At 32.2% G+C, this 18,191-nt stretch overlaps 1 protein-coding gene across 1 annotated transcript in view; it reads right to left on the bottom strand.

Annotated features, from left to right (window-relative positions):
- LOC135135184 (uncharacterized) overlaps positions 1–18,191 on the bottom strand; it is a 42,761-nt gene that overhangs the window by 12,919 nt on the left and 11,651 nt on the right. Inside the window, exons 2-3 of the mRNA XM_064064187.1 lie at positions 11,295–11,717; positions 1,234–2,027 (exon numbers count right to left, since the gene is read on the bottom strand). Coding sequence (XP_063920257.1) covers positions 1,234–2,027; positions 11,295–11,717 — 1,217 coding nt within the window. The remainder of the gene's footprint in view (positions 1–1,233; positions 2,028–11,294; positions 11,718–18,191) is intronic.

The following is an 18,191-nucleotide window of genomic DNA, read 5'->3' as shown; positions in this document are numbered from 1 at the left end:
AATTTAGGAAAAATTGATGAACAGGTGGAAACGCGAGCCCTAATTTTTTTGTATTCAAGGAGTTATGAAATGTTGAGAGAACATGAAAGTAGCTATTCGTTCGATGATCCTATTATCTTAGCTTATGCTGGGGAAGTAAAAATGTACATTAATTCAAATAAACAGATTTGCAAAAGTGTTATTATCAGATTTCGGCATTGTAGAAGTGATGCTCATTGCCGTCCGATCTCTAGCGCTATTGCAGTCGTGGCCTACAACTTCGGGAATTGTTAATAACAATTACTACTTTTTCTAAGTTTTCCTCAGTTATATACGAGTTCTTCTAAATGTTAAAATGCTTTAAAAATTAAAAATGACTGTTCAACATCACAATTTTCGTGATGATTTTGATCAGATAAACCCTGAATTGCATCAAACGCCACTGAAGTCGCACAGTCGGCCAACCAAATTTATCGCCTGACGTCGCGCCGTCGTTTTTAGTATTTGTCTAATTGATTCACCATCACTTCGGCTGTGCCTAACTCTGGTTATTATCTCAGATGTTTATGTTCCAATAATAGTGTATTGTTGTTATAATTATATACCAAGCAACTCGTTTGGTATGGAGAATTTACTTAATCGATTATTTTTTCAAAGAATATTAAAACATAAGTAATAACAACAATATCAATGTATAGAGCAACGTTTCAATCACTTTCATCCAAAATTAATATTTAGCCCCGAAATGGCGGTGACAATACGACAAAAGATGGAAAGAAAATGTGTATGCAAGGGCTTGCAGTATGGTTCTGAACCCACAGCATTAATTTTCGCTTTATAATTCAACTGTCTCGTCGTTTAAAGGCCAGTGTTTGCTGTTGAAGGTTTCATGTCACAAAATTACTGTGCTGAGCAGAATGCCAACTTTCTGTAGTGGAGTGAAAATACGTTGAGAAGAATAGGTTAAAAAATGACTGAGTAGGCGTAACGACATTCGGAGAAGTCCATTTACGAATTTAGAGAGAGTAAACTATGCTGCTATTTTGCGAATACTAGGTCAAGCCTTATTAACACATTTTGAATACTCAACATAGTTTTTCATAGAATTTCTGCCATAATTAACACAGTCTGTACACTTCTTACCTCACTTTGTAGGAACAAGGTGCGCACGTGATTAGTCTATCTGTTCGATGTTCTAAGTATAGTAGTTTAATGAATGATACAAATATCGTACATTATGTTTCATTTTCTTACCTTAAGGTCGAATCCAGTCTCAGCCATGCGTTACTCCTTATAAGTCTATCCGATTGTGCTACTAAGCACTGTTCTAATTGCACTTTAATTTTGTATAATAAATCATTAAAAGGTCTACTCCAATTTTGTTCGAGCATCTTGCAGCACCTCGCGTAACTCCTACAAGCTTGTTCCACACTCAAATTCCCTGCAGCAGACAACAACTGATCTTCCACTTGTCCAACACTCCAGCCTAAGCCGGCATCCAGCGCTAAAAACGACGGCGATGCTAACACTGCAGCGAAGTGTTGCCTATGATAGAGATGACAAGCGTCGGAAAGTTGCAACACCAGTTGAGTTACCGGCTCTGCCCACCTAAGCGCTGGTAAAGTAGCTAAAACTTTGTCGCAACTTACTATAGTTTCTAAAACTTTGTCTGCAGTCATGTGAACCACATGTTGTTGGTAACATTTTTCGCGTAATTCACGTGGCAAACTGGCAAATGCTCGACTTGGCCAAACTCTAACAAAGTGTTGAGTTATCCACTGTAAGCACTTTTGGTATAAATCGTCCAAACCATACGCTGCGGATAATGGCAGAACTTCTAACACGCCAGTACAACAACCAGCGCATGGCTTGTGAAAACTGTGGCAATGACGTTGCTTTAATGCGTGTTCGACTACTTCTTTTAGTCCTTCTAAACCTAACATGTCTGCTAGTGAGGCGAGTTCCACCAGGCTGATGGAGTCGGGTACGTGGGCCGCACCACTATAGATGTGACAGAGAGCGAAGTAAACAGATTCGTATGAAAAACCCTGCAAAAAAAACACAGATGCTTTGATTGCTAAACGACAAAAATCAGTTGGAAATTACGATGGTTGGTGAAATTTGTCATGCTGTCTTTTATTCTTACTTGGTTCACGCGCAACAAATTTTGCTTCGGCTCATAAAATTGGCCGAAGGTTGTTTCGACAGAACTTCATTCGAACACAAAGTAGAGTTGAAGAAAAGAGCTTCGAAAAATGATAAAATTTTAGTTTGAGAATTCTATTTTTTTTATGATGCCTCCTATTAGCTAAAATTAATACATTAATACATGTGTGGGTTCTTAAAGTACATTTCTAGTGAGTTTTTCCATAATTTTTTTTGATGACGACATCATCATTTTAGCAAGGAACCATCAATTTGAGTAGGTGCAGTGTAATAGTATTAACAACTGTACTGTATCCTCAAATTTTCGGAAAAATGAGTCGGCAACAAAACATGTCGCCTCATTCATTAATTTATTTGACCCACCTTGTATAAGAAATTCTAAAAATATGAATGCATTGATAAACCACAAATATAGACTCCTAATATTATACATACTTCAGATTTCTTCGGAAAATTTTGAAAAGACGTCATCAACTTTTTTCGAGAGGGGATAAAAAACAGAGATTTCTTAGTAACTAGTTACTAAGAAATCTCTGATAAAAACAGATAAATTTTGATTAACAATTTACTATGGTTACAATAATCGTAAAATATTTACAAGATTTCAGAGGATTCGGTTATGTAATTTCAAAATTAAATTATAAAATGTCGTTATACAATTTTAATTTTTTTTCCAAAAATCTGGACGGCTGGAGTAAAAACTTAATATGCATTCATAAACTACAAGTGGAGGAGTATGTTATTTTATAAAATTTAATAACATTTACTATTATAAAAGTTGAGGATAACATCATATTATTGCTGGTGTGGATGATTAGAGAAATTTTGGTCAGCTTTTTACCATCTTTTCCTATTATACATACAAAATTTGACAATAATCGTTCCAGCAGTTTCGGAGATTATCTGAGGATGATGGATGGCAGATAGACAGACGGAAACGAAAGACCTATTTTTTCGTACTCTTGGTATCATAAAACATGAAGAAAACCTGAAGGTAGTCAGTCGCTCGATGTTCTCAATTACGATACTTCCTTGGCTTACGCTCAGGAGGTAAAAAAATAAATAAGGGTTATATTTATTTGTTGAATGTAGATTATTTTAGCAACAATAAATTATAAAAAAAATTATAATGGGTGATTATGTAGCAATTCCCTAAACTGAAAGTAGTGTCTTAGATTACCTAAATATATACAATCTTATTTATCAACAATTGTCGATTTTATACTTTGAAATTATCGTTCAAAATTTGATTTATTTCCCGACTATATTCTGCAGCTTATCTTCCCACCGCACAATTATGTTGCATGAGAAAGCAAGACGAGATCGAAAACACATCTTTCAGTTGGTCGGAGTGGATATCAAGCTATTTTCGTTTATTTACAAACTATGTCCTTCGATTTTTAGTCTGATCTTTGAGAAACGATTATTGTCTTTGGATTTCTACCACAAAGGAAAAATTTGGTGTTAAGGGGTGTTTCTACGTCTGGAATTTCGAAATTTTGTCATTATATAATTATATTTAGAATATGCGTATATCAAATTATTAATAAAAAAAAATATATCGCATGTATTCTAACGTGTTGTTCTGAAACCTTATCCACAGTAACATTTATTAAAAAGTTGGTCTAAAGTTACTTAAACAGAAGTTCCCTCGCCTCTGAGATAAAATCCAACCAATTCACCAGCGATAAAATTTTATTTAAGCTAAAAATACACATGTTTAGTTAATATCAATCACAGTGTAGGGAAAAAAATAAGGGAATCGAATCCTCGCTATTAGCACGACGTTTCACAAACTGAGCTAACGTTATTATACAATCTGGATTTTTTGCGAAGATCTGGATGGCTGTGGTAACCGATCAAGACAGATTCATAAACCACAATTCAGGAGTATGTTACAATATAAAATTTAAATCGCATTTACCCAACAAAATTTTGAGGTGACATCATCAAATTGTTAGATAGATATTATGTTGATTAACGTTTTACCATTTACACGATATTACTAAAATACATTTAAAATTTAATAACAATAGGTCCGGTAGTTTAGGAGATCATGTGTTTAATAAAAATCGACACAGACAGCAGACCTCAGATAGATAGGCGGACGTAAATGGGGATACCGATTTTTTCCCTCGATGGATCCAGAATTTCAAGTTTTTTGTTGTTGTAAAAGAAAGGCAACATTTTTAAACTCAATACCAATCTTAGTTCAAGAGTTTGAATACATTTCACATTTTATAAATGTTTTAGCTGGGAAAGTGTGTATACAATTGATTGTTCTTCTCATATTAACATCCTAAACATAATATATGGGATTTTTTTCTTCTGCTATATTTTTTGAAGAGTTTTATTTTTTACACGCCAGTCGATATATTTTACAGTTTGTATTAGAAAATATTTTACTAAGTGGGCATGCAGCTACTGATATTTTAAGGTTGGTGAAAGCTATTTAATTATTACTACTGATTTTATTACTGATCAGTAACTTGTATACCAACTTCAGTAATTTTATTATTCTAATATGCAAATTTTCCGCTTTATAGAAAAATCACTGCTGACTGCTGATAATAAATGTGAAATCTCCACACCAAAACAGAATGCCGTCAATAAACACAAAAGAATTACTATCAATTCCAACCACTTGTAAAGCTCTTGTTTTCTATGTAACCTCATTTACTCAGACAATCAAATCGTGTAATAAATAGAACGTCATTACAAAGAATATTTCGACTACATTTTGTGCGATAACTATGATGTGTAATCGATCTTCGTTGACATTCAGTTAGAATACAAAATTTCAGTTTCCTACTTCCTACCATTTGTACGTCTGCCGTCTGGTAGACTATTTGACAAGTAATCTCCGAAACTATTGAAATGATTAATGTAAAAGTTTACGCATATTTTAAAAATATCGCGTCGATTGGAAAGTACTAACAAAAGTTTTCTCTCAAATTTTTTTTGAAACTTTGACAAGACACAAATTAAAATTTATTTATACATTTATATTCATCTCATTCTGACAGTCAATAACAATGTTTGTTAAAAATATGCTTCAAGGTGCAGTGTCATTAATGAAGTAAACGATTTCGATGATTAATCATAATCATTGTATACTTTTAAAGATTCATTCATCAGAATAATGACGCTTTGACAATGACTTCCACTTAGTCGCACAGTCCTAGCAGTTAACTTGTTTGATTGGACTAATTCCCCTAACGGCAGGCAGCATAATGAACTTTAGCGAATTTAACGCTCGACGTAAAACACAAAAACAACGTGACTTTAACATAATCTTGTATGGGGCTTTTTGGTTGATAAAGGACAGTAATTGTACAGACACAAAGTGATGTTACTATATGAACGAGAGCTTTTTGAACGACTCTCGTAATTGTGTTTAATAATATATGTCTCATTTCATCTGCATACACTCTATATACGCTGGCAAGTAAAACGTCAAATGAGATTCGTCCCTAGCCATGTAATTTACTGTAATACAGCAAATCGATTTATGTTTTGTGTTACTGATATGAGCAACCATAAAATTGTAGACGTTAATACTATGCAATTTATTACATTACCGTGTATAAATTTTATCTATGTACTTTTTTTTACCTGTAAGTGCACTTTACAGTTACTTACTTTAAATTAGTTTGGTACTTATATCGGAAAATTTAACCAAAAATCTCAGCCGAAATAAAGTTACATAATACAAATTGATTACCACCATCCACGAATTATTAATGACACGTAATCAAAATGTGACTTACGTTATTTTAAAATAAGTCAACGGTACATTAATTTCAGCTTAATTTCCTTCCGTACAAATTGCCATTTCCAAAGCAGTTGAACAGTAGCCAGTAGTTTTTTAATATGCACTTTGTTATGAGGGCGTTAATTATATGTATGGTCACGATTTCATAAATTGAAGAATCAAAATGATGCATCAGAAAGTTAAAATATTTTATAAGACTGTAATAGTTTAAACTACACTACACTTTTTTTTCAAGTTTTTAAATCGCCCCATTATACATTCACTTTGATGTTTATTACTAAAGATTATTAAATAGGCGAAACGCTTAACAATTTTAGCCACTGAAAGTAGCTGAAGAGAATTCCAATGCGATCTAATCTTGAAAGTTGTGATTTATTTTCCTTTGGTTTTTAGAAGTGAAAAGATCTAGAGTTGATCTGAAGTGTTCTAAATATTTCGATGATTTCAATGGTTGCTACCAGATACGAAGTTTATTGTTTGAAAAATGCTAGAGATAAGTACTTCGTTCTCGAAAAACACAAATTTAGATTTTAGATTAACTCTGAAGGTACCTATTGAAAATTTTCAAATTTTGCAGATTATAAATCTACGAAAAATGAAACAAATTCACTAATCTATGTCATGCATATGTGGTTAATTGAATTTAACCTGTTTAATTTTTGCGTGCATTAATGTATTTTTTATTCATGTTCTAATTAAAAACATAAACAAGGAACTGTTGTACATCACATTAGTGAAATGTGTCAATATTGACCCTACAATTTTTATATTTGCACTTTCTTTAACACAAGTAACACATCCTGGTTAATAAACATGCAATTTTACTTTTAATTAAATAAATATTTAACTCGAACACAAGTTTGAGAAAGGTTATTGGTCTAATAAAATTTATTAAACATAATTTTTTTATGCATGAATGGCTAAACAGCAAAAGTTGTAACACTTATTTACATAAAATTTGATAACAAAGTTCTTTTTCATGATACACTATTTCCTACATGAAAAATAAATACCGGTAGTGATACTCCACCAATCATGTTATGTACTACAATTCATTTCATTTTTTAATGCAGAAACAATAATTATAAAGTGTTTAATTAAAAATAAGTGATGGGTCTTAATAAAAAAAAACTACGAGTAGGAACATGTTCTTGTTTCAAAAATAACTTTTTTTTAGAACTGTAATTTCTTGTAGCAGCGTTTAAGCAATGATGAACAGTGTGCCACGTTGTATGTAAGGTTTTTTAATCAAACAATTTTCCTTAAAGTTATGAACACATATTTTTGACCACATAAGTCTAAGTTGACTGTACTGGTGCTGTTTAAATGTGAATTCGTATTCGTAATTTATAACAGTTCTAAAGTTTGCTCAGGTGTTCTATCACATATGCCTACATAAGAAGCAAATACTTTTAAAATACCAATGACTCATTGAACCACATTTACAAAACTCTATGTGTGAGGAACATCCAGAAATTAGATTCCATTTGAGTTTGGCTCACTGTCTTTAAATAAGTTAAGTCTGGTATTTGACACGCGAACACAGAAACATCATACTCATCAGAACGATTCAGCTCATTCATTTTGTTACAAAAACGAAACATTAATATTTAGTTGATTTTTCAATAAATATAAAAATATACATTATACGACGATAACAGTTTACATTTAGCGGCAAGTTCATCAGACGGTGCGCTAACTGCTAAGTTAGACGAATTATATTATTTTATCTGTCATCTTGATAATATAATATAATGGTGTCATTTTTTCCTGTGATTGGCAACATATTAAATACCAAATTTCCGAACAAATATTAATGCCATTCTCTCTTACTTTTGTTTTTTCTTTAGAGTTAAGGACAATACGTTTAAATTCAAATCCATTAAGTAATTCTAGTGTCCGATACACCCAGTATACGAAACTCTCTCATTTCACACTACACATGAACTAACACTTATTTACCATGAGAGTGAAAGTTTGGTGTTCAATAACAACGAGTAGTTCATGTGAATTGCACACTACACCTTTTCTAAAGATACTACCAAAGCTTGGCTTTAACATTGTCTCACATAAAATGAACATTTTCCTAAACACTGGTAGGAAAAGGAGATTGTTGTATTATTCATATTCCTTGCCGAAACAACTATTAACAATGTTTCCTTTAATGATTTGTAAATAAAAGATGTGGACAAAAATACGCGTATAACGTATTTAATATATCGCCTTTACTAAGTACAACATACACTATAATTGGGATGTTATTTTTTCAAAGAACACTACTTCGTTCACTATAACCATTTGACTGAAATAATGTCTGTATTTTTTGTGCCATATATTCTTTTGTATATTTTTAGCTTCGTTTCTTGAAATCACAGAATACATCATTTTTATCGCCGCCGGCAATCGCCGGTCACCCGACCTCAAACCTCCAGTCAACAAACCCAGGGAGGTCCACAAAAAAAAGATGGAGGTTTCCTTTACCTGCCGGTTTAATTTCGTACATAACAGCAGTGGCCAAAATTATAGCAACAAACACGCATGGCTGTTGAATGTACCATTATATGTATCAACATTAAAAAGATGCTAAAAAGTATGGATATAGCTAAATATTTCCGTTAACGATTTACCAGAACTCATACAATTTAGAAAATGTGAAATTTATTTGTCCTAAGAAATGTTGTCTTTAGCTATTATTTAATTATTATTATTGCCAACTGTGCGTTGATAGAAGAATTAAATACAAGTCAATAATAATTGTAAAAATGACACATTTAACTGAAATACAAAAAAATTAAGAAGTATTGTAATACTTTTACTTGTGCACCCTGATCACCGTTTTGGAAATATTTAGCTGTATCCATACATTTTAGTAACCCTGTATATCAATTTGGACAGGTATAGTGTAATATTAATAATAATAATAATAGTATTGTATTCCCAAATTTTCAGGAAAATGGAGTGAGCCCTTCTTGATTTAACTAATAAAATAAATTGACTCATTCATTAATTTTATTGGGTCACCTCTACAAGCAATTTTGATTTTTTTTTTCCAAAAACCTGGATGTCTCGGGTAAAATTCAACACTGATTCATAAATTGCACATATAGGAATATGTTATTTTATGCAATTTAAAACCCATTTTACTATAGACAATTTTGTGGTGACGTCATCACATTGTTGGTGGGGATGATTAGACAAAGTTTGATTAGTGTTTTACAATCTGCATGATATTCATAATACTCATCCAAAATTTGACAACAATCGGTTCTGTAATTTCGGAGAATATATGTCTAAAAAAAATCGACACAGACGGCGGGCAGGCTGGCAGAGAGACGAAAACCTGATACCTATTTTTTCATACTCTAGGGGTCATAACATATCGAGAAAATATTAGTCAGTCGTCCGATGGCCTCGATTACTATAACTCATTAGCCTACGCTTGGGAAGTAAAAAGACGCATTCTTCACGTACTTATTGACTCTAAAACCAAATTAGTCAATATTTGGTCCAGTAACTCTTTGTTTCAATAACCACAGCAAGATCTGGCGTAGATCTCATTAAATTATCAATGGAAATGGAATCAATGTTTTTCCAATAATTCTACCACATTACTGTACGTTTGGCCTCTAACAGCATGATTAACATTAATCCCATATCATTTCTACTGGATTGAGGGTGAACGCATAATCTCTCTTTGCTCATCCAGAAACCAAGTCGTTACAAGGTTGGATGTGTTTCCGATCGTTATCTTGTCCAACTAAGGAACATTACGTTGTTAAAATGACAATAAACGATATTTTTAATAATATCTCTGTACATAAATCGATCTATTTAGTGTGTATTAGGCACAGTTGTCCCATTCTATATGCAAAAAAGAAGTCCCAGACCTTTATAAAACCGCCGCGCCGTCACCTTCAACCACAGTCATGTTTAACCACAACCCTGCCATAATCTTTTTTAGGTTGAACGCCGTACAGATGGTATACATAAAATCGACATTTCTTCAATCATGCGCTGATCAGTTTAGTCTTTTAGATTAAGGCGAAAAAGTAATGCAGATAATATTAATAACAGTGTAAGAAATAACGTTTGAAGTTTAAATTAGTGATAAAATGTGAGTTTTTACAATTTAAACTAGTTTTGTGTCTGCATATTTGGAATGGTTGCAGAATAGGCACATAACCTTATTTTGTTATGTATGTACACATTGAATATTAATAAGTGTTTTTACAATTTTGCGAAAAGAATACCCACAATTTGATAACTAAGAATATCTTTAAATTTTCCCCAGATGGAAAATATCATCTTGGCTTTAAAATTAATAATTAGACAGCCTAATTTTCTTATAAGAAGTTTCAAAAAATATATATTTTCATTCTCAAAAAGTATATATTTCAACCTGTTCCACTGGCAAAAAATCCGCTACAAGTTCTGAATCTCATTGTCACTATTAATATTGTTTAAATATCTAATAAGGTGAGCCCCTCTATTTAAATCAAAAAAACTCAGTGTTATTTTGAATGTTCCTCAGGGCGGTGTTCAAGTTATTTTATAATAGATCAAAGATTTTTTTACATTTCTGAAAAAGAACGTTTTAAAAACTTTGCGATTTCCAAATTTTAACAAAAATCAATTTTTAAAAAGAGTTTACATCTGGAATGTTCAATAATTGCGGATTTTTTATCTTTTATGTGGTTGTTTCAGATCCGGTAACGAACTTAAAAGTGGAAGCGGGAGGTAACTGTCCGGTGAAATTCTACGTCAAAGTGTGTATGGAGAGAACAATTTGCATTAAGCTAGCATATCTTGTATAAATTACCAGGTTCTTTTTTACAACTGCTTGCTTCAATACATGTATAATAAACTTATTTCATAAACAATCGTTATTTAGCATGTCAGGTATTTTACAAGTTATAAATAGTTGGCCCATAAAATATGTTACGATATTTACTCCGTCTCAGGTAATCAATATACATTTGTATTTTTTTCGTAACCACTCGTCCACGAATATAGAAAATAGTAAAATGTGGTAACCGACAGAACTTCACAGTTTATGAATACAAATTAATTGCTCTTAATAAATGTTCACAAAGGATCTATTTACTGTCACGCGACAACTCTCAAAACTTTTACTTTTACGAAGCATCGTGTATTGTTACCGTTACATCACGTTCTACAAAAATATCCGCTTACAAAATCGATATACCTTTATCTCCATCTCTGCTTCCTAGACTTCACCGCAAATGCATCCAATCACTCAAAATTTCCAAACGATTAAATTTTTAAATAGAAAAAGTCAAATTAACATGCTCATGTACATAAAACTACGTGTGCAGTTAATTAAAATTGCGCTAAGCATAAAGAAAATACAAACTTGCAAAGAAATAATATTTCCGGAAGCCTCCAACCAATTCCCGCTTAATAAAGCTGCGAAATATTGGCATCTCGACGCTAAAATACATTTGTGTGCTTTGAGTTTATGCCCGTCGACCTCGACGGTGACATCTGGTCCAATTTCTTCCAAAAACATCCGCAGCAGATCGGTCCCTAAGCGTCGAACCGAACGTCTTGGCTGAGAAGCACTGGTGTCAGTTGCACTGCCAGAATCGGACAGGTCTCCAGATTCGGGTTCCAGAGGGTGCGGAGCACTGCGGTAGCCTGCCGACCTTGACATCAAAAGAGGACTCTCCACCCATGAGCTTTCTGGAATGGATTTGCTCATCCGGGGGGTAAAATTTAAATCGAGTCTTGGCTTCTGGCATTCTAGATCCGATAGTTTCACGAACTGGGGCCGTTCCTGAAAAATCAATACAATACGATTACTTTTTTAGTTGAGGGTCAAAGTGATGATCATTAATGCAAAACCGCATCGTGTGGGATTCTTGATTCATGGGTCTTGTTTGTCAAGCATAGTTGTAATCACGATTCCTTGTACTTGTGGAAATTTACCATTTATTCTAGTAGGCGTTAACTAATTTGGAACATGTAAATTTTTTTAAATAGATATGACTTAAAAAATAGTGTAATGTTAAGCTTTACCAAAACGGATTTGACATGACTCAGTGTTTACTTTCGTTTTAGACTAAAGAAAATATATGCGTATTGGATGCTTCACGCACATCCATCGATATTTTGGAGGATCACCAATCGTGATGCGAATTCAGCAACAAGTACAGGCAAATGATTTAAAGTTGGAAAACTAAGCTCAATAGTCCGAACGGTATCTACATAAAAATTATTTAATAAAGATAATATATTTCCTTACTGTGGAAATAGTACAATTCTACAAGTAAAGAAAACTCACTTTTCTTTACTAGTAGAATATACTATTTTTGTACACTTGGTGGATCTGAAAGTGAAGATATTTCAGAAGCGGCAGATGAGTTTTAATTTGCTTCCCGCTAAATCACGAAACAAATATGCGAAATGTTACGAATTCTTTCGTGAATGAAGAACACGAAAAAAGTGTATACATTTTTAAAATAGATCTTACTCATTTGGTTTTTTGTAAAGTAAAAGTCTAAAAGCGTCCTCAATGTAGTGGAATTATTCAATCTTTAAGAGCACTTTACAAATATACGAAAATGTAGGATAATAAGCCAGAAAGTCAAAAGTTTTAACATCCGAACATATTTTAAAGTTTCTCCACGAAGCTTCAAATAATTCATTCTTCTTCATCAAAGTGGCTATAATTTTTGCTTTGAACGGAGAATGCCGAAGCGAAGAGTTATGTTCTCTAACAATAGATAACATTACATAATACGAAGACAATGGGGTGTTTTTACTATAAGTTCTAAAGCAGATGCAATTTAACTGTATAAAGAGTACCGTAAGTTGTAATCGAAATAGTAAATGCACAATACAGGTATCAACACAGGACATTGTTTGCGTCGAACATCGGCTACATTGCCAATCGATAAAGGTGGTAGAATTTCGCATTTAAAGAGACTTGGGGGGGGGGGGGGGGGGGGTGGTCTTCTGCAACTTCGGCCGAATGATATATCGAAGACAGTATCCCAAATAAAATTAAAACGTCAAAAAAAATTCAATGATCTGACTCCTGACTCAACAAAAGTTTCCGAGCGTTAGCATCCCCTACAGGCTTTTCGCCAACTTTGAGCGTCAACACATCGGCGACCCACTTTGTCTCTACGGATGCTTCATATGGATTAAATTCTCATAATTTAACAAACTGTTCTTCCAATATTTACCAAAATAAATTGAGATTGTGAAAGAATGTTTTTGGTTTGTGTACTCTGTTGCTAACTAGTGAAATCGCACATTAATTTATTATTTTACACATAGTACAGGGAGTGTTTCCTATCAAGTAATACACAAAAAAAACCTATTCTAGTTTGTTGTCTAGCTCTGGGAGTGTTATGGGGCGTTGCCATGCAATGTAAAATTTCAACGTTAAGCGTAACACCCTTGATGAAACTAGAACGTCTGTTTCAAAATTAAATCGATTCTGATGTATGGTTCTGGAGTTCAGCTCTAATGCGATTGTCTAAATGCAGCACCATTACCTCTAAAAAGTATAATTCTTTAATGCTTTCAATTAAAATTGTTTAATAACTTTACGTGTCATGATTCCAAGGGTATATCATTAAATAATTCAATATGCATTACACCATCATTATTATTACACGTGAACTACAATTTTTGTTGTTGTTTTTTTTTTTGTAATAAATGAATAGATTACTTAGTCATCTTATCAAGGATAGGTATGGCAGATCAGCATAATAATAAGATCTTTAATCGTACATGTGCTGAATTACATGTTAGTTAAGTTTTTTTTAAATCTATAAATAGTACAACACAGCATCGGTTCTTTAACATATCAACTTTGAGAGAATATTTTTTTAACCATCTGTTTTAAATCCTTCAAAAAAAGGGGGTTGAACACGTTTTTTATTTTTTTCTAGATCACCACTGAAATATTATAAATATTACCATTATAATCATTACAAAGACAACGGTTTCAAAAAGTTTGTATCGAGAGAAAACTACAAAGTACGATCTAAGACAGCCATGGAAGATGTGTCTTTGATAGAATTTCTGTCTTGTCAGATTTCCGTCCAGTTGAAAATTTGGGTTGAAAAGACAACGATCAAAGACAAACTTTCAAAAATCCATGGCTATCATTGATCGTCTTTTTTACTACTCTATCGGCACTTAACTATTAATCTTGAGTACACAGTAAAAGTAATAAAAACAAGAAGAAAAGGGCGAGAAGGAAATAGCTTGCATAAAAAAATTATATAACTGAAATACGAATTGGATTCCGAAAAGGAAAATGATCATGCATTCAGTCTACTTTTCGCTGGATGGTAGTGAAATAAGTAACTAAACATCCGTGGAAAACTATTAAATAAATGACAAAATATCTTAATAAGTGACAACTGTAGGGTACTCATGTGTGATGTGAGATAATAATGAGAGTATTATTGCAAGGTGTCTTTTATATCCATGAATATGACGACAATTATTGTAGAAAGTAGTAGTTAATAATTGACAATGTTATTTTATGGTTTATTCCCGTTACGAAACTTTTTCTAAAGTCTGGAACATATTAATTATGCTCGATTATTATTATTAATACGGAAATTAAATCCTCTATTAGGTTTTGCATCAATTAAGGTAATTAAAAACGACTGGCGCTAATTTATTTTAGCATATTTCAACTTTTTCTACATGACTTGACTAATATTGCATATTTGAGATTATTTATGTCTTTGCATCTATTTTTGACTAATTTTACTGATTTTATTACTATTACATTAAAAACTGAAAATTATGTCTTCTTAAAATTAAATGTGTCAAAAATATTTTTAATACCTCCACGATAAATTCAGTTATGAATATATTTATATGAAGCTTTGTTCAAGCCATACATTTTTAATTTTTTTCATTTTTTGCCTTCTCTCTCTAGTTAGCGATTTTCTTCTCCTAAATGTCTTCCATTAGTTTTCCTCCATTCCTTTCTTCGAATCGCTCTATTTTTCCTACCTTCTAATGTTCTTCACGTTATTTCTCTGATTATTTTCCTAGGCATTGTAATTTCCTCGACTTTACTACTACCTACCACATGGTATATTTATTTCCATATTAAATCTTCTTTCTCGATCTTCGTATGTTTTTTCATTCCTCGTAGTACTTGTTTTCCTTTGTATTTGTATTCTTTTTGCTCTTTTTTTTTGTCAATGTCCGTATTTCGCTCCCCACTTTATTACTGTTTTGTAAATTCTTATCTTAGTCGTCAAGATACATGCAAACCTGAATCTGATAATTTTTTGTACGACTTCTGCACATTTATTTATTCTTGTAAGTTTGAAGTATATTTCTAGTGTTTTTTCGTATTTTTTGTTTACACATGCACCTCTGTAAATAATAATAATTTTTCGTTATTGTGTTTAAGTTATTATAATCTTTATTTTTTAGTGGCAGATATTCCGTTTTCATTTTGTTGATATTTAGTTCCATTTTTATTCCTTTCTTTATGAACTCTATTCTTACTCTATTCAGTGCTTTTAATTTATTTGCGATCAAAACTTTGTGATCTCCATACGCCAAGACTAAATGGTTTCTCGTGCAGTGTTATTTATTTTATTGATTTTACTATTTCTGATAACCTCCTCTAACTACTCCAAATTCTCTGGTTTCACGATCCTCCAATCTGGCAATGCTTACTATTTGTTTTAGTGTCATGTTTACTAATTTAATTAACTTATATAAAATGTTTTCAAAACTTTCAGAATTTTTTTCTCTGTTGATTTAGTCTTGAAGTTTATCGACAGCATGTATGTTGACAAATTGTATTCGTATCGCTATGTTAACATTTTGTTTCAGCAGAAAAATCTGGTCTATCGTAGATCTACCCATCTGAAATTCGCACTGGTTAGCTCTTTGTCGTCTTATGTGGTCCCTTATTTGGTATTATGTTGGTATATCACTTTATATGTTTGATAATGGTACGTACAATCTGCAATATCTCTCTTTTTTAATAACGGTACAATAATCGTTTTTTTAGGTTTTTTGACATCTTCTTTTGTGTCCATACGTTTTTTATTAACGTCGTTATTTTTTTCCTAAATGTTGTTTCTCCATATTTTATATTTTCCGTTGTTGTTGGCTTTCTTCCAGCATTTTTATTGAACTCCGGTGTATCTGTGTCTGGTGTATTTACATTTTCTTCTATATGTTCCTCTTGTGTCGGTTGTTTTATGTTACCTCTTTGTTCATTAGACTTTCAAAGTATTGCTTCAATCTTTGAAACGTTTTTTCGTTGTACTTCGTTCGCATCTTTGGTATACACTCTTTTACGTTGATATCCTCTCTTTATTTCTTTTGTTTTTCTGTTAAATTTCTAATATTTTTTTCTTTTCTATGAGTTTTTTCCGTAAACAATTTAGATCTTAAAACTGAATTATTCTCATTGCTAGAATCTGGTGGATAAACTAAACGAAAGCACATACTGAAAGTTTGTGGAAAAATTGTATACAAATACATATTTGTTTAAGTAAAGTTGAGGGCAGAGATTTTGAAAATATTGAAAGTGAATTAAAACCGGATGTAATAAATGTTTGAAAGTATACACCAATCACATCCTTTCAAAGAATTTGCCGGCATATAAAACTACATATTAACTAATCGAAGACAACATTGAAAATCATTTTTCAAAAACTGCTTTACAACAAAATAAACTATGTAAAATTATAACCCGAAGAAAATATTTCCACTAGAAAAAAAGTAACAGTAAAAATACACAGATTCACAATCACATTGATCGATGGACCCGTTCTAAGGTACAACGACGTGCCAAAATAACACTTCAATAAATTTTCCGTTAACCAATTCATTACTGATGCAAATTTCATTCATATTGCCGTAAATCGGCAATAAATCGGAAACCGATCGTAAAATGATTAAAAAAAAACATAAATTTCCCCAGTTAGAATTTCATTTCTCTTGTTTAAATAATTGCGAACGGTGTCTGTAAAACAAACAAGGGCTTGTGATTTAACTTTTGTCAATACTTCTTGTTATATCAATTAGATAAAACCTAATGAGTTATCTACGAAAATTAAATTTTGCAAATATCTTTTAAATAACAAGGTTGCTGCAAATAATTACCTAAACTACTCTTCCTCATTACACATTAAATGCTACTTCAAGCTATTCTCAACGTTCATTATTTCTTTTTCCCAAACGAATTCCCACAATTTACCGTAACTTACTAGGCATAATAGTCATACAGTAATAAAATTATAATTTCACCAGACACAAGTAGTAAATGAGCAAATTTGGCTACGTATCTTTTGACCTACAATGCACTGAATGAGTCATGAAAGTCCAACAAGTATATGGATTTTCTGATAAAAATGTAAACATACTTCAACTTTAATTGAAAGTTTATAGATTAAAGATAAACTTCATATCGCACAAAAATTAAGTGACAAATTTAATACTGCAAGGTCCAAATTGCAGATTTCACCAAATGTATCATGTTTATCTAATCAATATTTATCTCTGCTCGCGGCAAATTGAAGTAGATGTCTATTTATATTACGTCCTCCTAAATTACAACTTTCACAAGCATTAAAAGCTTCGCAAACGGCTATGAATTCTGTGTCGGGGACTTGACGGATATTGATTGACAAGCGATTAAGTCCAATTTAATAAAAACGAGACTAGTTTTCTAAAATTACATATGTAACTATAACGCTAGGCAGTTGCATTATCTAGAGCCTACATATTCTTTTGGATTAATGCGCTAAGTACTTTGGAATTTACGACGTTATTCAGTTACCTTTCTTGTAAAACAATGGTGTCCAATTTAGCGAGTACAAAATGATATTTACACTAAATGCAATTTTACTAAGTAGGTTGACATTACGTCGTCCTTTTAAGCTAGCATTAACTACGTTGTTGAAATTACGTCCATAGGATTGTTGCTTTATTATTTTGGCCAACAAATCCTGACAGCATTACTCATGGACTCCTTTTACGGGCATGTTTAAACATTTATTTCTTCTTGAGTCTATAATTCGCCTTCGTAAAAAATCTAATACATCTTTGGCTAAATCAATTCGACCTACTATTTTTGCAGGAAATTTTTTGCGAGCGACAGGTGTGCAACGGGACTCAAATTCTTTCCTACTTTTTAAAGAAGGTAAATTAATTACCTACTATTAGCAATTTATGCAAAAATAACAGCCTTTCGCATACTTTTTAATTTAAAATTGAACATTAAACGTGTTTTCCCATCAAT

This window comes from Zophobas morio, unplaced genomic scaffold (assembly GCF_036711695.1).
Source record: "Zophobas morio isolate AGI-343-1 ecotype UQ-CSIRO unplaced genomic scaffold, CSIRO_AGI_Zmor_V1 ptg000024l, whole genome shotgun sequence".
Taxonomy (NCBI): domain Eukaryota; kingdom Metazoa; phylum Arthropoda; class Insecta; order Coleoptera; family Tenebrionidae; genus Zophobas; species Zophobas morio.
Note: the sequence above shows the minus strand (reverse complement) of the source record. Positions and strands in the feature narration are given on the sequence as shown.